This window comes from Vulpes lagopus, chromosome 3 (assembly GCF_018345385.1).
Source record: "Vulpes lagopus strain Blue_001 chromosome 3, ASM1834538v1, whole genome shotgun sequence".
Taxonomy (NCBI): Eukaryota; Metazoa; Chordata; class Mammalia; order Carnivora; family Canidae; genus Vulpes; species Vulpes lagopus.
The window spans coordinates 98,140,835-98,165,140 of record NC_054826.1 but is presented as its reverse complement, the minus strand read 5'-3'; the positions used below and the strand labels follow the sequence as shown (position 1 = coordinate 98,165,140).

The 24,306-nt window shown below is 44.2% G+C and overlaps 1 protein-coding gene and 1 pseudogene across 2 annotated transcripts; one reads left to right on the top strand and one right to left on the bottom strand.

Annotated features, from left to right (window-relative positions):
- Positions 1-1,601: 1,601 nt before the first annotated feature.
- On the bottom strand, positions 1,602-2,850 carry LOC121486945 (annotated as a pseudogene).
- Positions 2,851-10,331: 7,481 nt separating this feature from the next.
- ZNF789 (zinc finger protein 789) lies at positions 10,332-24,071 on the top strand. 2 transcript variants are annotated; one of them, XM_041748430.1, is made up of 5 exons: positions 10,332-10,603; positions 13,143-13,215; positions 18,237-18,363; positions 20,703-20,816; positions 22,431-24,071. In XM_041748430.1, the coding sequence occupies exons 2-5, from the start codon at positions 13,147-13,149 to the stop codon at positions 23,438-23,440; spliced, it is 1,320 nt and encodes a 439-aa protein (XP_041604364.1). In that variant the 5' UTR covers positions 10,332-10,603; positions 13,143-13,146; the 3' UTR covers positions 23,441-24,071. The 2 variants fall into 2 exon arrangements, with proteins under 2 accessions (XP_041604364.1, XP_041604365.1); XM_041748431.1 differs by lacking the exon at positions 10,332-10,603 and adding an exon at positions 12,426-12,555.
- The last annotated feature ends 235 nt before the right edge of the window (positions 24,072-24,306 follow it).

Sequence of the window (24,306 nt, the reverse complement as noted above, 5' to 3'; positions counted from 1 at the left end):
TTCCTTATTAACACACTGCAAGGGTTGGCACAACTGTGTTTTGGATCCAGGTATGTTTTCAGTGTGACTGATTTCATATGTTTAAGAGAAAGCAGACAAAGTAGAATCTCCATTTAACCCAGTTAAACTCCGTTCTTGCTCTCTAATTCCAAAGACTGATGGCTGGGGGATTACCAATGGTAATACGGAGGGACATATTCTTGCCCTCTCGGCCCTTAGTAGCAAGTGACACACTAATTCTGCAGACCAGGAATCCAGGCTACCCCAGAGTCTGCTGATGGTTCTGCTCTCCGTAGTGGGAAGTCCAGAAGCAGGAACACATGGATTCCCACCAGTCTACTAGCAGACTGACCACAGAGGTATATGCATGGTGGTCCTCAAAAAGAGGACTACAGGACAGGAGAAAGAGTATTGACCTCTGGGTCTACTCACACAAACTTAGCTCCAAAACACGTAAGGGAATCTGCTAAACTCCAATCCCCATCCCACCTCCAACCTGCAAGTGACCATGATTTACAGCTTGTCCTGTACAATGCATCTGAAGGGAAAGGAGGATCAGAGTCTTGGTACTGCCAGAAAATCTCTTCTGCAGCAGCAGGTTATAGGATCAGGAGCTACCATGATGTTTATGATACTTGGTGTGCTGGCACACACCTCGAGTGGCAGTACTGTGAGCTGCACTCTGAATGCCTGGGGCTGAAGGCCACTGTGGGGAATGGTGTCAAGCCTGGGGCTGGAAACTCCATTGGACATGGATTCCCAAGTTTATCCCCAGCCACTTCGGACCTAAAAACATACCAGTGCGCACCAGAGGTTGGGGTCCTAGAGGGCATGATCAAAACTCTGGAAATCCTCTCAGAGCTGGAAAGCAGACAGATACTAGCTCCAGTAGTACAGGGTCAAGAAGGAAACATGGCACACTGAGACTGATGTTTGAGAATGGCTTTAGCAGTAAGGATAAGCCAAACTGTCTAGTGGTTCAGGAAGCAAATTTCTGAGAAATCCTATGGAAAATCATTGGGGGTTGAAGACTGGTATAGGCAGCAGCTCATGGTTGACTTGGGACATGTGCTGCATGGGTTTGATACATGTGGAGCCAACGAGGGATCAAAGGGACAGAGCCTGTGGCTAAGGCCAAAGTAGTTAGTAGTTAAGAGTGAAACTGAGGGGCATGCCTGGCTGGCTCCATTGTTAGAGCATGTGACTCTTGATCTCAGGGTCGTGAGTTCAAGCCCTGCATTGGGTGTGGAGCCTACTTTTACAAAAGAATAAAACTGAAATGCCAGGGCAAAGATGTTAGCATAAGGCTGAACACAGGTGACTCATAACAGAAACCTGGAGAGAGAGAGATTAAGAGTAGAGTCTGGAGGCACCTGGCTGGCTCAGTTGGAGGAGCACATGACTCTTAATCTCGGGGTTGTGAGTTCGAGCCCCACATTGTGTGTAGAGATTACTTTTTTTTTTCTTATGGAAAGCTGTTTATTGTAAAATAATTTACAAACATCTTGCTGTCTTTAGTAGTTTAAACAACAGACCAACAATTTCTTCTGATGAGGACAGCAGTAAGCTAAAAATAAATTCAGTGGCAGTATTTTCCTTCTTTACCTCTTATCTGAGGATGAAACTTGGTTTTCATTAATCCAGAGCTGCTGCACCAGAGATGATTTCAATCAACTCTTTCGTGATGACAGCCTGGTGGGTGCGAACGTCAAAGTCAGTTTGTCAATCATCTCAGAGTGTTCTTGCTGGGCAGCCCGGCTGGCCCAGCGGTTTAGCACCGCCTTCAGCCCAGGTCCTGATCCTGGAGACCCGGGATCGAGTCGCACGTCGGGCTCCCTGCATGGAGCCTGCTTCTCTCTCTGCCTGTGTCTCTGCTGCTCTCTCTCTCTGTTTCTCATGAATAAATAAAATCTTTAAAAAAAAAAAAAGAAGAAGCATTCTGCTAGCATTGTCCATGGCCGTCCTCCTGGCGCTCTGCTCACTCGTGGATTCCTTTAGAGAATAGTAGATGATGTTGGCCAAATTGTATTCTTGGTAATTCTGCAGCACATCAACATCAGTATCATCATAGGTACTCATGCTCTCAGCACTTGCAACGGTTTGTTTCTCTTTTTTTTAAGATTTACTTATTTATTTATCAATGAGAGAGAGAGAGAGAGAGAGAATGAGAGCGCGGCAGAGACACAGGCAGAAGGAGAAGCAGGCTCCATGCTGGGAGCCCGACGTGGGACTTGATCCGGGTCTCCAGGATCAGGACCTGGGCTGATGGCGGTGCTAAACCGCTGAGCCACCTGGGCTGCCCGCTTACAACGCTTTCAGGAGAAAAGATGGGCTTTTCTTCTGTCTTGTAGTAGATCACAGACCTGAACCAATTAAAGATGATAGACCCTTCATCAAATTCATATCCAGAATTCAGCAGTTCCAGGGCAATGATGGATGCATCTCCAAAAGTAGGAGTTTTTCTTCCTACTTCTTTGAAGGACACCAGAAACTGGTCAGAGTGAGTCCTGTGAGGTATACCCCTGATTTTATCACCAATTCCAACAAGCATAACTTCTTTCCTGGCTGCTTTGAGTCTGGCCACTCATTTTTCATCTGTTTAGCAACCGAGGAATGAATAGCACCACAGAGCCCTTGATCTGAGGACACACTGATAAGAAATGTTTCTTATTGTCTTCAGGCGCCTTAATATCAGCTTTTTCATACAGGGCCAAAGATCCTATTCCATCCATACACTCAAGCTGGTTTCAGCTCTCTCTCGGCTCGGGCATATTTTGCTGTGCTACCATTTTCATAGACTTGGTGATTTTCTGGATGTTTTTGATGGACTTTAGTCATCTGGTAATATCTTTTAGAGTTACAATATTTTGAATTTGGCTCCATTGCAGCTCCACGGCCCAGGCAGAGAGCCCGTTGACACCCGCCCGAGAGAACATGGTGGTACCGGCCCCAGGCCAAGATTACATAAATACATACATACATAATACATACATACATACATACATAAACAAACTAACTAACTAACTTAAAAAAAAAAAAAGAGTAGAGGGCAGCCTGGGTGGCTCCGCGGTTTAGCGCTGCCTTCCGCCCGGGGTGTGATACTGGAGACCGGGGATCGAGTCCCACACCAGGCTCCCTGCATGGAGCCTGCTTCTCCCTCTGCCTGTGTCTCTGCCTATCTCTCTCTCTCTATGTGTCTGTCATGAATACATAAATAAAATCTTAAAAAAAAAAGAGTAGAGTCTAGAGGGATGTCTTGTGCAGAAGCATAGATTCAAACACTTTATAGAGCAAGTGAGGGAGCTACAAAGCAAGCTCTGCCAGGATAAAGAAAGACACAAAGATTGGTCAATCCCAGGGATGGATCAGTTATTAAAATCACCAAGTTCAAGGAAGTGGGACAAATTCTAGTAGGATCCAGTTATTACAAGGAAAAACCCAGCCTTCTACAAGGAAAAACCCAGCCTTCTGAATCTTTCTCCTATGTGTTTCCTTTTTTTTCCCTCAGATTTTATTTAATTGATTAATTTACTTGAGAGACAGCAAGAGAGAGGGAGAGCATGCACAGAGGGAGAAGAAGCAGACTTTCCACTAAGCGGGGATCCCTGACAGGAGGCTCGATCCCAGGACCCTGAGATCACAACCTGAACTGAAGGCAGACACATAACCGACTGAGCCACCCAAGCACCCCAAGACATTTGTTTTAAACAAATGTTACTGGATAATTTTGTTGGAAAAATGTTAAATTTAAATCCATAACTTCGGGATCCCTGGGTGGCGCAGCGGTTTAGCGCCTGCCTTTGGCCCAGGGTGCGATCCTGAAGACCCGGGATCGAGTCCCACGTTGGGCTCCCGGTGCATGGAGCCTGCTTCTCCCTCTGCCTGCGTCTCTGCCTCTCTCTCTCTCTCTCTCTCTCTCTCTGTGACTATCATTTAAAAAAAATCCATAACTTCTACCACATATCAGGTTAAACTCCAAATAGATCAGAGAGTTATGTATTAAAGAGGCAGAAGAAGCAGAAGTAGCAGAAGGGGAGAACCCTGAGGACGGAAGGGATGAGAAGGGCGGGGAGAGGAGGAAGAAACCAAAAAACATGATGAACTCATTTCTAATCTGGGAACAGAGATGTATTTCTAATGATGTCTCAAAATCCAAAGTCTATACCTCAAGAGGAAAACATTCACATACAATTATAGACAGTTCACTCACAAAATACAAATGAAATTGTAAAAAAAAAAATGTAGTGGAGGAATTTTAAAAAAGAGTTGGTTTTACTGAATGATTCATGAATTGGGCAGCATCCCAACCAGCAACAGAATGGAGCTTCAGAGGGCTACAGAAGGAAAGGTTTTGAAAGGCAGAGAGGATGTGGGACAAGGAAGTCATAAGTGAAAAAACCCCCAAAAACCTTCTGGCAAGATAACCTTCATTTGGGGGACAACAGAACCTGTTAGAAGCATTGCTTCATTCCTGCTGACCAGAATATTCCATACTGACAGGTTAGGATGACATTCCTGGGAAGGTCAAAACAAATGAGGTCAGGTATTAAATCTTGGTATGGTGTTGTAAGGTTTGAGATAGGGACGCTGAAGGACTCCATAAAAATCTGCTTACCTGCTTTTTTTTTTTTTTCTCCTTTACCTGCTTTTATTCTTGCTAGGACCTGCACCTCCATCCCACTCCACACAGGCCTCAGAATGTCCTCCTAGTAAGGGACAAAGAGCTAATGATTTCTTTAGAATAGATAACAACTAAGGAAGGACAGGTGAGAATGACCAGAGGAAGCCTTTGTAGAGAACACTTTTAGGCAAACAGGCTTGAGCGAAGGATTGTAGAAAGGGCCTACGGCAACCCCCTGGCTGAACACAGGCCCATCAGACAACCCACCTGAGAATATCCACTGGCCCTAATTTACCAATGGGCTACTTATGACCTGGCACAGACAGTTAACAAAAAAGGGGAAATTGCCCTATGTTGCCACATCTCCCCACCCTCCCCCTTTAAAAACCACCCCCATCCACTGTCTCCTCTCTGACAGCCTCTGCTTTCCTATCGTGCCCACTGCTCCCTTGAGGTGTATTCAACAAACTTCTAGTTCCTTTGTTTTGCCTCAGGCGAATTTGTTTATGGCCCCTGTCCCAGGCTTCCACATGACCTTTGCCCCACATTTGGGAGCCCCTGTCTGATTGGACAGACACTTCTTTAGACACCACAGCCATTATATGCACATTCCAGACCATGGCACTCGGACATCTCGAAGCCAAGGCCCCTGGCTCCAGACTTTGTTCTGACCCCTTCCTAGATGCCTAAGGGGACATGTTCACCAGATCACTGTCCTCAGTAAAAACCCACAGACCCTGAATAAAAATGAGTCTCCCTAGGGATCCCTGGGTGGCGCAGTGGTTTAGCGCCTGCCTTTGGCCCAGGGCGCGATCCTGGAGACCCGGGATCGAATCCCATGTCAGGCTCCGGTGCATGGAGCCTGCTTCTCCCTCTGCCTGTGTCTCTGCCTCTCTCTCTCTCTCTCTCTCTCTCTCTCTAGTCTATCATGAATAAATAAATAAAATCTTAAATTATTTGGCAGGGGGGAAGGGGCTGAGGGAGAGGAAGAGAGGATCTCAAGCAGACTCCCCACTGAGCACACATCCAATGCAGGGCTCAAACTCGTGACCCTGAGATCATGACCTGAGCCAAAATCAGGAGTCGGTAACTGAGCCACCCAGGCACCTCTGTTGCTTCTTTTTAATAGAATTGAAGTATATGAAAATTTTAAGTGGATTTGTAATAAAGGAAATGCATACTAGAACTATTCTGAGTTTCCTCTTCTGGCCATGATGCAATTACTAAGACTGGACTTACTGAACTCATTGTAAAAAACTATAAAACCAGACAGAACATACAAGAAGATGTTTTTAAGATTGGAGACAATAGGAATACAGACCTGTGATCCCTGAAAATAAGGCATCTTTTATGCCACAGTGCAGAGGATGAAGAGTCTAAACAGACCATAGCAGGCTCTCTAAGATGAGGAGACAGAGATTTGAATTCAAGGAGGTGGAGGCGGCATGCCTGGGTGGCTCAGTTGGTTAAGCATCTGTCTTTGCCTCAGATCGTGATCCCAGGGTCCTGGGGCTCCCTGCTCAGCAGACGTCTACTTCTCCCTTTCTCTCTCCTTCCACCTCTCCCCCTGCTCATGCTTGCCCTCTCTCTTTCTCTAATACATAAATAAAATCTTAAAAAAAAAAAGGAGGAAGTAGCTGGGATTTGGGTAGCAGAATCCTAAGGAGCCAAAAGCTACACAGAGAAAATCTCTAGAAATTTCTATAATGGGTCCTCTTGAGTCTGTTCCTAGTAGAATCAAATGCCAGGCAAAGAATGAATAGGAAACTGTAAGCGAAATAATTCTAAGTTCACAAAGAGCTAGGAGAGGCTCATGTCCTGACTGCCATAATTAGTAAAAGTATTAAACTAGCCCTAGAGGACATCAAGATTTGCTCAAGCTTTCAAGCTAAGGTCACATTCTTCTTGGGGTAACTCATCTTTCAAAGCTTCAAAACAAGCTTTGAAAGAGTCAAGCTGATCTGAAAGTAATATGAACTGTCTTAAAGAAAAAAATTTTATTCTAGTAAAATATATATAACATAAAATGTACCCTTTAAATCATTTTTAAGTGGACAGCTCAGTGGCTTAAGGACATTTACACTGTGTGCAACCATCACAACAGTACATCTCCAGAACTTTTTCCATCTTCCCAACCTGAAACTCTGTCCCCATTAAACATCAGTTCTCCACTTCCCCCTTTCCTCAGCCCCTGGAAAGTGCCTTTCTACTCCCTGTCTCTATGAATTTGATTACTCTAGGTCCCTCACATAATTAGAATCATATAATATTTGTCCTTGTCTGTCAGGCCTATTTCACTTAGCATCACATACTCAAGGTTCATCCATGTTGCAGCATTTGTCAGATAATTTCCTTCCTATTTTAGGCTGGGAAACATTCCATTGTATGGAAACACCACAATTTGTTTATCCATTCATCTGTCCAGGACACTTGGCTTGCTTCTGTCTTTTGGCTGTTGTGACTAAAGCTATTATGAACATGAGTGTACAATTATCTGTTTGAATCACTCTGCTTTCATTTCTTTGGGGTATTCCCCCAGAAAAGGGATTTCTAGATGGTATGGTTCTAATGCTTTTAAAGGAAAACAACAAACTGTGGCACTCAGTGTAAAACTCATAATGTCTGGCATCCAATCAAAAACTAATAGGTTTATAAAGTAACAGGAAAATGTAATCCCAAACCAGGAAAATAATCAGTCCATAGAAGCAGATCCAAAAATGACAGACATTATGGAGTCAGGAGACAAAGACTTTAAGTGGAGTGGAGTGTGGGGATCTCACAACCCTGAGATCATGACCTGAGCTGAGATCAAAAGTAAGGAGTCGGATGCTAAACTGACAGGGCACCTAGGTGCCCCAGGAGACATGGGCTTTAAAATAATTATGCTCAAGGACTTAAAAGAAACAAACATAGTGGGGTGGCTCAGTCAGTTAAGAGTCCAGCTCTTGATTTTGGTTCGGGTTATGATCTCAGTGTCGTGAGATTGAACTCCTAGTTGGGTGTGGAGCCTGCTTAAGAGTCTCTCTCTCTCTCTCCCTCTGCCTTTTCCCACTCATTCTCTCTCTCTACAAAAAGGAGGGAGGAAAGGAAGGAAGGAAGGAAGGAAGGAAGGAAGGAAGGAAGGAAGGAAGGAAGGAGGAGGGAGGGAGGGAGGGAACATAAAAGACACAAATATAATGAACAGAAAAATACAAGGTCATAAAAACAAATAGAACTTCTAGAGATTAAAAAAACATCTGAAAGGATCAGTGAACTTAATACAAGAGTAGCAGTGGAAACTATTGTTTGTATGATTTACAGTTAGTAATCTCCCTGTAGTAGTCCTTATCTCAAGCACTGGGAGATTGAAAATTCTCCTTTTCCATTCCCAATATGTTAGTATAGCTCTTTATCCTCCAGCTTTGTGTAGCTTCAGCTATCAGTAAATATCCTGAGAAGGAAACTACCTCTGATTTTGAGGTCCCCCATGTCTTCAATGTTGTCATGCTAGCACAGCCTAATTTTTCAAAAGCTCAACTGGTTTTTCCTATATGAGATCAGCAGCCCTTTGCCTGGACCAAGCCCTAAATACTTTGAGTAACATTTAAATGTGTAATATTTGAAATTTAACAGTGCCTAGAACATTGTAGGCCCTCAGTAAATATTAAATGAATGAATGAATTTCATTTTATTTCCTGATTCTCTTAATTTTCCTTTAGAAGTTCAAACTGCTACAACAGAGTCACTGAATACCTGCGTTCATCTAAAGATGTTTAGAAACTGAAGGTTTTCTCCCTAATGCTTTAGGAACATTTACTGTGGCCGAGCATTGTTCTAAGCATACTAACTCATTTAATATGGTAGAGAATGAGCAGAAAGTGGCCCCCTCCTCTGTATTCCCCCCTTACCTGTGGGGGGATACATTCCAAGACTCTCAGTTGATGCCTGAAACTATGGCTAGTACCAAACCTTATATATACTATGTTTTTTTTCCTGTACTTACACTTAAAATTTCACTTTTTTTCTTAAGGTTTTATTTACTTGAGAGAGAGACAGAGAGTGTGAGAGAGAACACAACCAGGGTGCAGGGGCAGAGGGAGAGGGAGAAGCAGACTCCCCGCTGAGCAAGGAGCCTGATGGAGGACTTGATCCCAGGACCCTGGGAACATGAGGTGAGCTGAAGGCAGACGCTTAACCGACTGAGCCACCCAGGTGCTCCCATAAAGTTTCATTTATAAATTAAGTATGGTAGGAGATTAACAATAACGACAATAAAATAGACCGATTATAACAATATACTGTAATAAAAGCTATGTGAATATTGTTTATCTCTGTCTCTCAAAATATCTTTCTTTTAAATTAAATATTTTATTTATTCATGAGAGACAAAGAGAAAGAGAGAGACGCAGGCAGAGGGAGAAGCAGGCTCCCTGGAGGGAGCCTGATGTGGGACTCGATCCCCAAACTCCAGGATCATGCTCTGAGTGGAAAGCAGAGCCTAACCACTGAACCACCCAGGAGCCTTCTCAAAACATCTTATTGAACCATACTCACCCTTCTTGTGATGATGTGAGATGATAAGATGCCTATATGATGAGATGAAATGAGGTGAATGATATTCGCTTTGTGATACAGCCTTAGGCTACTATCGATCTTAGGATATGTCAGAAGGAGGACCATCTGCTTCTGGACCGCGATGGACTGCTATTGACCTTGGGTAACTGAAACAGTTGAATGCAAAATGGAGGATAAGAGAGTATGAGTACTCAGAACAACCCTTAAGATTCATAGTACTAGTCTCCTTATTTTACATATATGGAAACTAACATACAGAGGAGTTAGTTTGTCCCAGGTCAAACAAGTAGTATGGTGTTAGTAAAACAAACACCCCATCCCTCTTTCCCTCTGCGTCTCTCTGTTTCCAGTGTTTGGGCCAATGGAAATCCAGACTTAAAGGGCGATTTCACACAAGGGTGGTTGTTTTTTTTTTTAATCTGTTACTTTTTTTTCTTTGCTAAACATATGGAATCCTATCAAAGCTTAGTCTTCCTATTAATTACAACTAATTGCCACTGATGGGATCCTTGGGTGACTCAGCGGTTTAGTACCTGCCTTCAGCCCAGGGTGTGATCCTGGGGTCCCAGGATCGAGTCTCACGTCGGGCTCCCTGCATGGAGCCTGCTTCTCCCCGTCTGTGTCTCTGCCTCTCTCTCCCAGTGTCTCTCATGAATAAATAAAATCTTAAAAAAAAAAAATTGCCACTGATAACTAGTCCTGTATTGCTTTAAGTAACATTCATGTAATTTCCGAATGACAGAATTTCAGATGAACACCTACTTTTCATATTTTATGTTAAATAACAGCTATGTATCATAATTCATTAGAGTCAACATCCTATGTTATTCGTCTGGTAGGGTTGTGTCCAGGGCTAGCTCTCTAAAAAGTTGGTCACTCTCCACTACACTCACAAGAGGAGCTTTTAGAAATACCCAGGTGCACGAGAGCCCACCCCCAGAAATTCTGATTCACTGTGGAAGACGACGGTCTCAGCAGCAGAGGTTTTTTAATGCCTTCAGGTGGCTCGTACCGCAGATTCCGGACTGCTCGACAGAGCGGGAACTGGCGGGGGCGGGGCCTGGGGATCACGTGGCCCAGCCGGCGCCCTCGGAGGCCGTTGATTGGCCCCGAGCGGAGCGGCGGGTGCGTGAGACCGGTGGCTGTCGCTCTCCTAACCCGACCAGAGAGTTCCGAAGCCTCCGCGCTTCCTAGAAGGTACACCGGCGGGGACGCTGGGCTCCCCGCGGGCGACTGAGGGCGGGCAAGTGGCGCGGGTTTCTTCCGCGTTCGCGCCCTCAGGTAGGGGGTCCGCGGAGGGGCGCCGACCGTGCCACCGGTCCCGCCTGGAACCTCGATAAGGGGAGCCCGGCCCCGATGGCCGCAGCAGGTGGACACTGAGGACTTCCTGGAGGAGGCGGCGCGCGGAGGGTCGGAGGCGCGGAGCAGGTGTGGAGAGAGAGGAGCTAGCGTGATGGGAGGGGTGGGTGGTCCCGCACGGCAGGTGTCCGGGGTCGGCCGACCCTCGGGCGGGAGCTCACAGGGCACTTACGGAGCGTCTTCCTGAGGATGTCAACTTGTGAATATTTTCCGTGGTGTCAGGTCCTCAGCATTTAAGGAAGGGCAAGTCCGATGAATGAATGGCCGCTGAATACTGTGGTTTGGTTTGGCTTGGTTTGGTTATAGGGGAAAAGGAGATGTGATTGAACGTTTCAGGAGTTCACATTATTGGGAAAGTGGCGTTTTAGGTTCTGGCTTCCAAATGCACCAGGCTCACGGCAGACAGTATAGTTTAGGTCATGAAAGGGTTGAGGTCCCTTCTCCAATCTTGAAGCCATCAGTCAGGACATTTTTTTTTTTTTTTTGGAGTACCTCCTTGCTTGAAGAGCATCTTCCAAATGTTTTAAGGAACGTGAGTGTTGCATGAGACTTTCTTAAAAATGCACTTACAGAAAGCAAGGTTTACTTGGCAGACCGCGCACTTGTACACACATAGACACACACTAAATAGAAAGAAAAGAAAAGAAAGAGAAAGAAAGAAAGAGAAAAGAAAGAAAGAAAAGAAAGAAGAAAGAAAGAAGTCACCTGTATCCCATCACTTGTAAACGCTGGGAGACTAAATATTGATTCTGCGATGTTAAGGAAAAACCAAGGTGCAGACTATATTTCGATCCACCACCCGTAACTGTGAAACCAAAACTCGAACTGTCCTAATTTCCCCAAAGTGCTGACTCTCCTTCCACGAAACTTAAGCTGTTTTCTTGTCATGGTGACCTTGTAGCTTCCCAGCCGGTAGCTAGAATCAAGAAAACTTGTGCAATGCTCCTATTCTAAAAGGGTTGTAAGTTTCTATTAAGCAGTCACAACAGAAAACAAGGTACTTCCTCATTTCGTGTGTAGGGACGGAGAAATAATTTTCTTTCTTTGTTCTTAGCTGAGACCTCAGCACTGGCAGGAAAAGATTAAGAGAAAAACAAATTTATTAACATGAATACATGGGAAATATCCATGGAAAAATGAGTAACTCCTGGAGTGGCTTAGAATTCAGACCTAAATACCCCCCCCCTTTTTTTTTTTTTAAGATTTCATTTATTTATTTATGAGAGACACAAAGAAAGAGGCAGAGACACAGGACAGAGGGCAAAGTCCTGCCTAATGCCCTGAACTGAAGGCAGATGCTCAACCACCGAGCCACCCAGGCATCCTCCTAAATACTCTTTTAATAGGGAAAGAGGAGAGAGGATGTAGGCCTCTTGGAGGAGAGTAAATGATTTTTAGGAAAGATAAGTGGGTCCTTAGAGGAGCAGACTGGAGGTCTGATCGTTTATGACAGTTTGTCTGAGTGTTGATGTGTCATCTCATCTCGTCTCCTATGACAGAAGTCTGTCTTCCCTGGGAGGGGAATTTAAGATAGCTGAGTTCCTTTTGAGGGATCTGTCTTTAAGCAGATAAGGGGAGTTCAGAGAAAGCCTTTCTTTGTGTTTGTTTGCCACTTTTCAAGTGCCTACAGCACAAAATAATCATGGGTTGCATATTCTGCTACCCCTCACACGCTTTATGAACTGAGCAGTGGCAGCAGATGGCTCAGTCTCTTTATACATATGGTTTTGAAGTCTCCTTGTTTGCTGTTTGTTTCTCATTCCATGAATATTCATATCAAGTAAATCTCTCTGAGTACTCTTTGACAATGGTTGCTTCTTTGTATGTAACATGTAGCCAGAACTCTCTCACTGCCCTAAAGTCATTTTTATACTCTCTGAGCTGATCCTGTAGGATGAAGAAATACATGAACGCCTCCCTATGGAACTCCCCCCAAAATGAGAGCAAACGAAGGCTCTTCATTCAGATCCTGCTATAGCAAGGGAGTGAGCCACAATCACCTGTTTGGCAGAGACTCAAAGGCAGGTGGGGGAAAGCTTCATGGTGGGAAAAAAAGGAAAGCTCAGATGTGTCCAGTTTGGAGGTTGTTGACTTGGGAAAGCTGGGGGCAGGTTAAAGAAGTAGAAGTGGGACATCCTGTGTGGTTGCGTAGGGGAATGTATTAGGCTTTCTCTGTTGGTCCTAGATTGTAGGAAGGAAGTCAGAATTTAGGATAAGCTGGCAGTTACTGATCCAATCTCGATGTGGGGCTGATTGCTGCCTTTGTTGTGGTTTGGGTTCTGGGCTGGTTGCTGCAGATTGTGGGTCAGAGTTCTGTTTTTATCTATGGTCTTGTCTCTTTGGTATTTAGTCTTTCAATAGGGTGCTATAGAATGTATTCCAGGGAGCAGGGGAGGGCAGGGCCCTGGAATAAAGCTTTAGAAATTAAGCTAACTTCAGAAATTCCTGAAAAGACTGTTCTAGCAGCTCCTTTTGCTTTATCACCTATTTCAGCACCAAACGTGGTGACTGTGACCAGCTTAGAATTTTCTGTCCCAGGGCTGCCTGGTGAGAGAGCTTTAAACTGGAACTAGCCTTACTCGTTATCTTTTTTTCTCTTTCGGTTCAGCCTGATGGCAGTGATCCTGCCCCACCTCGGAGACCAGGACTTGGAAGGTGTATTCCTGGCAGCTGGATGGAAGGTGAGCTGGTCTCCTCCTTGTCTTCCTCAGGACAGTCCCTGCGGCCAAGCAGTGGCTTGGACTCCTTTGTTAAGGTCAAGCCATCTTTATTAATTTGGGGATTCTTCCTTCTTGGAAGGTGTGATGTAAAGAGCTTGAACTCTGGGGTCAGACAGGTTCAAATCCTGGCTTTATTTTATTTTTTAAAGATTTTATTTATTTATTCATGAGAGACAGAGAGAGAGAAAGGTGGAGACACAGGCAGAGGGAGAAGGAGGCTCCATGCAGGGAGCCTGACGCGGGACTCGATCCCGGGTCTCCAGGATCACACCCCAGGCCGAAGGTGGTACTAAACCGTTGAGCCACCGGGGCTGCCCCTGGCTTTGTTTTAGATATGTTACCTTCAGCCAGTTACGTAAACTCCTTGGGCCTCAGTTTACTTATCTGTAAATGGGATAGTATCACTTATCACAAAGACCTGTGAGTATTAAGTAAGACACTTCTGGGTGGCCCAGCGGTTGAGTGCCTGCCTTTGGCCCAGGGCGTGATCCTGGATCGAATCCCACATTGGGCTTCCTGCATGGGGCCTGCTTCGCCCTCTGCTTCTCTCTCTCTCTCTGTGTCTCATGAATAAATAAATAAAAATCTTTAAAAAAAAAAAAAAGGCATTTCCTAAAATCAGTGGATAATACTTTGCATACTATCTAGTTCTATTTTAAGCACTCTGCAAGTTTTAGATACTGTTACCATAGTTCTGTCAGTGTTACTGTGTTACCAGATACTATACTTTATGCTGGGAGGTAAACTCTACCTGAAGGAGTTTACAGGTTTTGTTTTTTTGAAAAGTAGATCTGTAAACATATTCTTGCAATACAGGGATAGTTTCTGATTTGCTGGTATTGAAGGGTCCAATGGAAGATTAGTTATTGAATTTGTAACATTATGGAGGATGATTATAAAAGTTGAGTTTAGGGATCCCTGGGTGGCGCAGTGGTTTGGCGCCTGCCTTTGCCCCAGGGCGCGATCCTGGAGACCCGGGATCGAATCCCACCGGCTTCCCGGTGCATGGAGCCTGCTTCTTCCTCCGCCTGTGTCTCTGCCTCTCTCTCTTTCTCTGTGACTATCATAAATAAATAAAAATTAAAAAGAAATATAAAAAAAAAGTTGAGTTTAAAAATAAGGAGACAAGTTAGGAAGCCATCATAACAGTTTTGAAAGAACGGTCAATGGAGGGAAGGAATTGGAGTTATTGCAGTTTGGCCGTAGTGCTCCAGGGTGTCTGCATTTTCTGAGGAGTCCCAAAGCTCTGGCTGCTTGCCCACCTTCTGGCTTCATCTCCAGCGTGCCTTGATGGCCAGAAAGTCTGCAGTGCTCTTCCGTTCCTCTATTCTTGCCTCTTCTCTCTGTACAGAGGCAAACTCACATATTCGGATTTTGAGACGGAATGAAAAACTCCTCTTCTCTGTGAAAACCTCCCTGACTTCCTATAGGAACTGTATTACTCTTCCCTGTGATCCGAGGAGGCGGGAGTAGGGGTGCTGTGGAGCATGTGCAGAGGTGTGAAGAGGCATAAACCAGATGGTGCCTTATGGAGTGACTGGAAGTGAGAGTAGTCTTCTCCCGGGACCTGGTCCAGTAAGGGAAGGAGAGAGAGCAGAAACCAGAGGGGAAGGCAGGCACAGGAATGTCTTTTTAAAGATAAGAGAAGTCTTGGGATTTTTGCTGATAAAGGGGAAGGAGTTAGAGGAGAAGTGAGTGTTTAGGAAAAACTCTCCTGTGTTTCTCTGGTTTCTACCTTCATGTTACATTTCACTTTGGATACCAGACATGTTGGGGTTTGTCCCACACATCAGGCAATTCTGTGAAACCACCGGGGGTGGGGGTGGGGCGCTGCAATTTCACTGAGTTTTGACACTCTATCTAGAGTTAGCATCAGACCCCACAGGGTAAGGGCCCAGTCTGACAAGACTGCCCCTCCTCCACTTCTGATGCCAGCTAATTGCAAGTCCAGGTTGTCACCTGTGCCTTGACTGGCTGTATATTTAGAGATTACCATGAACCCCTCCTTCGATTAATTTACTAGAGTGGCTCACAGAACTCAGGAATACAGTTTACTTACTGGATTACTGGTTTATTATAAAACACTATACCTGGGAACAGCCAGACAGAAGAGGGGCACAGAGCTTCCATATTCTGAGTGTGCCATACTCCCAGCACTCCACAGCCTCACCAACTCCGAAGCTGTCTGAACCCCATCCTTTTGGGTGTTTATAGAAGCTCATTACATGGGCTTGATTGAGTAAATCATTGACCTTTGATGACTGATTCGACCTCCAGCCCCCTCACCCTCCTCTGAATTGGGGGTGTTCAAATCCCCTAATCACAAGGTTGGTTTTCTTGGCAGCCAGCCTGCCATCCTTGGGGCCTTTCCAGAGATCACCTCATTAACATAATCTCAGGTGTGGTGAAAGCAATTTGTTTTGAGTAAGGAGACACTTTTACCTTCATGACTCAAGCTATTTCAGAAACCAAGGACAAAAGACCAAATATGAAGAGATGCTCCTGCTCTTATCCCTTTAGCCCTTACGAATTCCAAGGGTTTTATGAGCTCTGTGCCAGAAATCAGGATGAAGATTGAATATGTATTTCTTTTTTAAAAAAGGGTTTTATTTATTTATTAGAGAGCACACGTGAGAGTGGAGAGGAAGGGTAGAGGGAGAGGAAGAGGGTGAAAAGCAGACTTCTCACTCAGTGGAGAGCCTGACTCGGAGTCATCGTCGAGCTGAAGGCAAACACCTAGCCACTCAGGTGCCCCTAAATATATACTTCTTATTAAAAAATCAGAGTATCACAGGGGAAAGACAATAAAATTCTAGACAAGGAAGAGTCCTCATCATTGGGTTAAGACCCTGGGGGAGACACAAGGGAATGGAAGCAGAGACAGAGAGGGAGGGATTGGTAGGAGGACAGCTTCTTTTGTAGAGAGGGAAAAGAGAAAGGGATGAGTGAGAACATAGGTAATGCCTGGCGGGGATGGCAGGGGAGGAATTAGGGAGCATGTGTCCTGTGGGTTCTTTCCTGGGGCATAACTGGCAATGCCTTCTGGAAGGGAGTGGTGGGCTGAGCCATGTGTCCTCCTAGCCCCCTCTGAGTACCTCCCATTGGATTGTTACCTTGTTGACTTCTCCATCTTTCCTCCTAGATGGTTCACTCCCTAAGCAGGGACCAGAGCTGCTATAGAATCACACAGATTGTGCATGTAGCAACTCGAGGGGACCCCATTCACACAGCTGTGATGTGAACGGTATTCTGTAGGGTTGAGCCTTGCACAGCCTGAATAGCTGTATCCTGTGGCCTCAGCAGGAGCTGGAACCTTTCTTGAAAACTAGAAACTTACTGGTGCCCAATAAATGTTCCTTCAAAGAATGAGGGTGGCAAACATGTAGAAGACCCTGGGGAGGAAGAGGAGGGTGAGAGTTTGGGGCAACATTAAAGGCTATGAAACTGAGTGTATAGAGGTAACTCTGTGGGAGATTAAGCCATTTTTAAAAAGATTTTATTTATTTATTTATGAGAGACACAGAGAGAGACAGACATAGGCAGAGGAAGAAGCAGGTTCTTTGCAGGGAGCCCAATGTGGGACTCAGTCCCCGGACCCAAGGATCACACTTTGAGCCAAAGGCAGATGCTCAACTGCTGCGCCACCCAGGCATCCCAGATTAAGCCATTTTATTCCCCGGTGCTTGCTAACCTTCCACAGAGCATCAGAGAATGTCAGCTGAGATGTGCAGGGCAGCTCTGGTAAAAGGAGGGATATTTGGAATGGTGGTGGAAGGGAGTTTGAACCCATAGCCCTGGAAGTCAGGCTTGGTAGGGAGGAAAGAGGGGCCATGATTGCCCTTAACCTGCACAGAGAGCCCCATGCTATACAGTTTCTCCTAAGGGAAGGGAGCTTAGTGGGTAGACACTAGGCCTCTGCTCCAAGGGCTGCAGTAGTGTGAGGCACCTTCTATTCTTGGCCCACAGGAGTTGAACACAGTTGCAAATGGAAACTTCTACCTTATATATTGTACTAAACAGAGCATACCTCTGATGTATGCTCCACCCTCCCCTACTTTGGTCTGTGCCCTTTGAGGCTGACCTTTGTATGCCATCAATGGGTTGTCTTGCCCTCTGGCTTCCAGTTGGTTCTTGACAATGGGTTGAAGGGGTCAGGGAACTAGAAACCTGGAGGAAAGTGGTGTCAGGTTTTATTCCCAGGGCATCCCTGCTGTGGGATGACAGTGGCTACAAAGCCCCAGTCTTGCTTCCTCTCCAACAACTTTCTGGATTCCAATAACCCCTCCCGTCTTCTTCCCCATCAGAGCCAGCCCCACACATGCTTTAGCATGCCTTGTTGGTTTCCATGAAGCCCCCTTCTTTGAATAGTCTGCATGCTACCCCATCTTCAGTGACCTCATTGGAATGTGCCATCTCTTTCCGAAGGGAACCAGGGCAGAAATATATTGTTAAAGGTGATATTTTATAAGAGCAGAGTCAGCAAGCTGACCTGGACCTGGTAGTCAGATTTTACTGGAACACAGCCATGCCCATTCACTTCCCTATTGTTCCTGGCTGCTTCTGTGCGACCTCCACAGAGTTGAATAATTGTAGCAGAGACCAAATCACCTGGAAAGCCTAAAATACCATCTGGCCCTCTACAGAAAAAGTTTGTCTACCCTGTGGTACAGAAGGAAGAATGAGCTTGGCTGAGTCCCTTTACCTCTTCAGACCTCACCCATAGAATAATAATGATAGCTCACAAAGTTATCATAAGAACTGAGCTTGTGGGATCCCTGGGTGGCGCAGTGGTTTGGCGCCTGCCTTTGACCCAGGGCGCGATCCTGGAGACCTGGGATCGAATCCCATGTCAGGCTCCCAGTGCATGGAGCCTGCTTCTCCCTCTGCCTGTGTCTCTGCCTCTCTCTCTCTCTATCTATCTCTGTATGACTATCATAAATTAAAAAAAAAAAGAACCGAGCTTGTAATCAATCTGTTTTCAGGAGTTGTTGTCCTTTGATGACGTGGCCATGTACTTCACCAGAGAAGAATGGAACAGACTTGACTGGGCCCAGAAAGACCTCTACAGAGACGTGATGCTGGAGAACTACAGAAACATGATCTTGTTGGGTAATGACTCAGCTTGAAGATTTGGCTTTGAGTGTCTATACAAGTCCTCAGTCCCTTATTTGCAATTCCAACATCAGAGAAACTCCAAAAACTAGTTTTTTCATAATTTATTTGGCTGCAAGGCCCAACCTAAAGTCATCAGGTGGTAAAACCTGATCTTTTCCTATGGAAAGTTATATATCATCCTGATCTTTCTCACTTGGTCTTCGTATCTATCTGTTTAGCATCAGAAATACCAGTGTGTTTAAGGGTACAGCTCCTACCCCTGTTGGGGGTGGTATGTAATAGAAACTATACACACTAAGTGTACATTTTCCAAAATCTGGGAAAATTCTGAATCTTGAAACACATCTGGCCTCAAGATTTTCAAATAAGGAATTGTGAACAATGAATAGTTTCCTTTTATTTTAGAGGTCAGAGATGCTTAATCCACCCCCTACCCCAATCTGCATCCTCCACATCTATAAGACTTGTAGCAGGGATCCCTGGGTGGCGCAGAGGTTTGGCACCTGCCTTTGGCCCAGGGCGCGATCCTGGAGACCTGGGATTGAATCCCACGTCGGGCTCCCGGTGCATGGAACCTGCTTCTCCCTCTGCTTATGTCTCTGCCTCTCTCTCTCTCTGTCTCTCTCTGTGTGACTATCATAAAAAAAAAAAAAAAAAAGACCTGTAGCAGCTGAAAAGATTATGACTGATTTGGATTCCAAAGGTTAGCTTTTTTTTTCTTTTGAAAAGTCTTTTTCTGTCTTCTCTCTGGAAATGGGTTCCTTCCTTGTTGGCAGCCTCACCAGGTATCCAGGAAATGATTTTTAACCAACTATATTTCTGAACCTTCTCTGTTTCTCTACTCTGGGGAACCTGCCTTTGTCTTATTCCAATGCAGTCCCGTCCTGTGGGCATTTCCTTAACAAATAGCTTGCTTTTGGGGGCCACAGCTTTGACCCCCACACTGACATTCTTGCCACAGTCTTTTTTTTTTTTTTTTAGATTATTTATTTATTTATTCATAGAGACACAGAGTGAGTGAGAGAGAGGCAGAGATACAGGCAGAGGGAGAAGCAGGCTCCATGCAGGGAGCCTGACGTGGGACTCGATCCAGGGTCTCCAGGATCACGCCCTAGGCTGCGCTAAACCACTGCGCCACCGGGGCTGCCCTCTTGCCACAGTCTTGACCACCACTTGTGGGATTGTCCACCCACCTCTGGAGTTTTTATGTCTGTTTTCCTTGTAAATGATGACAAGAGCAGACTTGAATACATAGAAGGTACATGGAATTATGACAGGGAGGGGAGAATATTTGAGGATAATGCTGTCCTTTGGAAGATTTATTTCCAGTTTTTCTCCCCCTATGCTTTAAAAAAAATGTAGCTGAACATATTCATTGTATAATTCTATAATTCATTTAAATCTTAACATTTACAGTATCAGCATTTTCCCTATGCTAGTAAAAGCCTCCATAAATATAGGAAATGAGCATAATGTAATTCTGTTGTATGATCTATGATGTTTAATCATTTTTCCATTTGGGGATATTTAGTTTGGCTTTTTTTTGTTGTTGTTGGCTTGCTTATGCATTCATCATTTTCTATATTATAATGTTAGAATGGATGTTTCTGACCATAAATCCTTATATGAATTCCTGACTCTTCTCGAATATACAAAATTTTGGTGTTAAAGGGTACAGGCACTTTTAAGTCTCTTTGTATTACCGAATGACTTTTCAATAACAGAGTAGGAAATAAAAATCCTCTGTAGGCCCACTGCCCAGAAATTACCCCTGTTAACATTTTGGTTTACTTTTTCATATATATATATATGCATATATATATAGTTATGTACATATACACACACATGTATAGTTTTAAAAACAAAATTTGGATCGTACTCACCTGAGTTTTGCATTCTGCTTTAAAACATATAGGGAACATTTTCCTATTTTAATATTCTTGAATACATGGATTTCTAATATCTGCCTAATACTTTTGCCTTCACTACATTAACATGCTATGCTGTAGACATTGCTCCGTTGATGTTTACTTTAATTCCAGCAATGCACTGGTACAACTCTGCTGAACATCCTGGATTAATCTTTGTCATAATTGTTCCATAGGCTGTATCTCTAAGAGTGAAATGACCACATCTAGAGGTGTGAATATTGTTGAGGCTTTCAGTAAAGATTGTCAGATTTTCAGAAAGACTGTGCTGAATTCTCTTGTCACCAGCCCTTTTGATTATTGTCCTTATCTGTTTGCCACTGTAGACCCAAGGGAGTTAAGCTGAGCTCTAGGACATCTCTCCATAACTCACTAACCACATCCCGTTTACTTCTCCATGAGTAGGATTTCAGTTTCCCAAACCTGAGGTGATCTGCCTGCTGGAGCAATGGGAAGAACCATGGATCCTGGATCTTCCAAGAGCTGGGACTAGGAAGTCTACCAGTAGTGCTTGTCCAGGTGGGTGAGGAAAGGACCCAGTCGAGTGGAAATCCTGAAGAGGCAGGAAATAAAGCCCATTGTGTGCCCCAGACACTGAGCCAGGTGTTTGGCATATATCCTCCCATTTGTTCATCCCTGCTGTCTTCTGAAGGTAGTATGTGTGACCATTAGCTCCATTTTCCAGATGAAGAAACTAAAAGAATCAGGGGCATCTGGCTGGTTCAGTTGGTAAAGTATGTGAATCTTAATTTCAGCGTCATGGGTTTGAGCCCCATGTTGGATGTAGAGATTACTAAAAATAAATAAGTATACTTTGAAAAGATTCAGGTATCTGTCACCAGTACATTGGTAGTTGGGATTTGATCTCAAGTCTGCAAAGCTTATCCTCATTCTTTTACAGTAGAGTGCTTCTCTGAAGCAGCAGGTCTGACAGCTCTTTTTTTTTTTTTTAAGATTTATTTATTTATTCATGAGAAACATAGAGAGAGGCAGAGACACAGGCAGAGGGAGAAGCAGGCTCCATGCAGGGAACCCGACGTGGGACTCGATCCTGGGTCTCCAGGATCAGGCCCTGGGCTGAAGGCGGTGCTAAACCGCTGAGCCACTGGGGCTGCCCAGGTCTGACAGCTCTTATGCCAAATTAGATATTCCTTATTCTACCCTCATTACTTATCCTTCCTGTTTTCTCTTGTTCCATTGCTTTCATTTTGGTTTTCATATTCCCATGAGGTTTCTTGATCTACTTTTTCCTACTTACTGTGTCCTGATTGCTGCTTCTACCTTTTTCCATATCCTTCTGCTCCATACTTTCTCACCCTCTACTCTATTGACATTTTGAGCTGGTTAATTCTTTGTGGTAGGGAGCTGTCCTATGTATTGTAGGACATTTAGCCGTATCATTGTCCTCTACCCATTAGATTTGAGTAGCACCACCCCAGTTGTGACAACTAATGTCTGTCTCCAGACATTGTCAATATCCCTCAGGAGGCAAAATCACTCCTTGTTGAGAACTATTGCTGTGGTCCATTGGCTTTTGTATCTACTTTCCTCTGGTTCCTTTTTTATTCTATCTTACACTCCCCATTTTAAAAAATATTTTATTTATTTATTTATGAGAGACACAGGGAGAGGGGCAGAGACATAGGCAGAGAGAGAAGCAGGCTCCTCAAGGGGAGCCTGATGTGGAACTCGATCCCAGGACTCTGAGATCATGCCCTGAGCCAAAGGCAGACGCTCAACCACTGAGCCACCCAGGCATCCCATTACATTTTCCATTTTTAAGGAGTTGTTTCTCCCAGAATTATTGAAAACATGTTTGTCTAGAGAGTATAAGATGCTACCTCTCCTACATTTATGTGACCCTACTGAATACCCAGACTAAGTTAGCTTTCCATTAGTGGTGATGAGGTTGTTCAGTTCTCACTTCTCTGGCACACACTTGTGCATTTTTCTGTTGGTTAGTTGATGTCCAGAATTCTTTCTGCTATTGAAGCCAGGAGTCCTATGAAAAATCAGAATGTAGTGGGATGATATAACTAACCAAGCACTTCTTAGCTTCAACATATAGTTGGCTTCTTTTTTTCCCTTCTGCAGAGGACAGGTCATTTTTCTGTTTTCTTCTTATTTGATTAGGTTCTGAAGCTAGATGCAAGATGAAAAAGCCAACTCCAAAGCAGAAAATTTCAGAAGATGTAGAGTCCTGTAAGACATCAGTAAAGCAGAAAATGGCCAAGAGACTTGGAGAAAAGTTACATAAATGTAATGAGTTGGTGGACATTTACAGACTCACATTCCCTACTATTGGTGATGAATGTCACAAGGACTTCCTTCAAAACCTCCACCTTATTCAAATTCAGAATGCTCAAACAAGGAAGAAGCAGGGCAAATGTGAGGAGAATGGAAAACCTTTCAATCAGAGATCATTCCTTTTGCAGCATAAGCAAATTCTTACAAATGCAAAATCTTATGAGTGCAGTGAATGTGATAGAGTCTTCAGGCGTCAGGCTAATTTTGTTCGACATCAAAGAGTTCATACATCAGAGGATCCCTTTGAATGTGACATATGTGGGCAAGCCTTCAAACAGAAGTCTACTCTTATTGTCCATAAACAGTGTCACCCTCAAAAAAAGCCATATAAGTGTCATGACTGTGGAAAATTTTTCCGCCAGATGGCATATCTTATTGAACATAAGAGGATCCATACCAAAGAAAAACCCTATAAATGTAGTGAGTGCAAAAAAACATTTAGTCAGAATTCAACCCTTATTCGACATCAGTTAATCCACAGTGGAGAAAAACCCCATAAGTGTCTTGAATGTGGAAAAGCCTTTGGTCGGCATTCGACCCTTTTGAGCCATCAACAGATTCATACTAAACAGAACACTCACAAATGCAGTGAATGTGGACAGTCCTTTAGCCGAAGTGTAGATCTCATTCAGCACCAAAGAACCCATACCAAGGAGGAATTCTTTGAATGTAGAGAATGTGGAAAAACTTTTAGTTTTAAGGCAAATCTTCATCGTCATGAAGTCATTCATACCGGAGAAAGACCCTATAGATGTGACAAATGCGGAAAATCTTTCATCTGGCGCACAAGCTTTATTAAGCATCAGGGTACTCACAGACAACAGATACCCATGTGATACTAACTGGAAAAAGACCATTTTGGGGATCCATGGGTGGCTCGGCGGTTTAGCGCCTGCCTTTGGCCCAGGGTGTGACCCTGGAGTCCCGGGATCGAGTCCCATGTCAGGCTCCCTGCGTGGAGCCTGCTTCTCCCTCTGCCTGTGTCTCTGCTTCTCTCTCTCTCTCTCTCTCTGTCTCTCTCTGTCTCTCATGAAGAAATGAATAAAATCTTAAAAAAAAAAAAAAAGACCATTTAAGGACCAGACTTTATCACCCTTGTAATTATGTGTAACTTCATTGTTTTATGAAAATTATTAAACAGGAACTGAAATGGTTTTGCTGTGGAGACCCTCTTTTTGTGGCTAACCTGGCTGTAGACGAGAATTAATAGAATGTAATAAGCAGTTGTCTGGCCTCCCTTGAGCTCCTCATACTTTCACGACCCCAAGCTAAGGTGGAAGGGAGGCATAAAAACCTTGTGGTTCCCTAGGTTGGAGACAATTTGATGGATTATGAATGATGTGGGAGTGCTTTTCTTACCTCTCATAAAACTGGGGGAGAAATGTTTTTAAGTAAAAGAATGGTGTAAAAAAATGCTTTTCTTTGTTTTATATAGAAAAATTAGCAGATTCTACATTGACTTTTTAAAAAAATATTTTATTTATTTATTTATTTATTTATTTATTCATTCATGAGAGACAGAGAAGAGAGAGAGAGAGGCAGAGGAAGAAGCAGGCTCCATGCAGGGAGCCCGACATGGGACTCGATCTCAGGTCTCCAGGATCAGGCCCTGGGCTGAAGGCAGCGCTAAACCGCTGAGCCACCCGGGCTGCCCTACACTGACTTTTTAAAAGTAAAATAAGGGCTACTCACCAGTAACTAA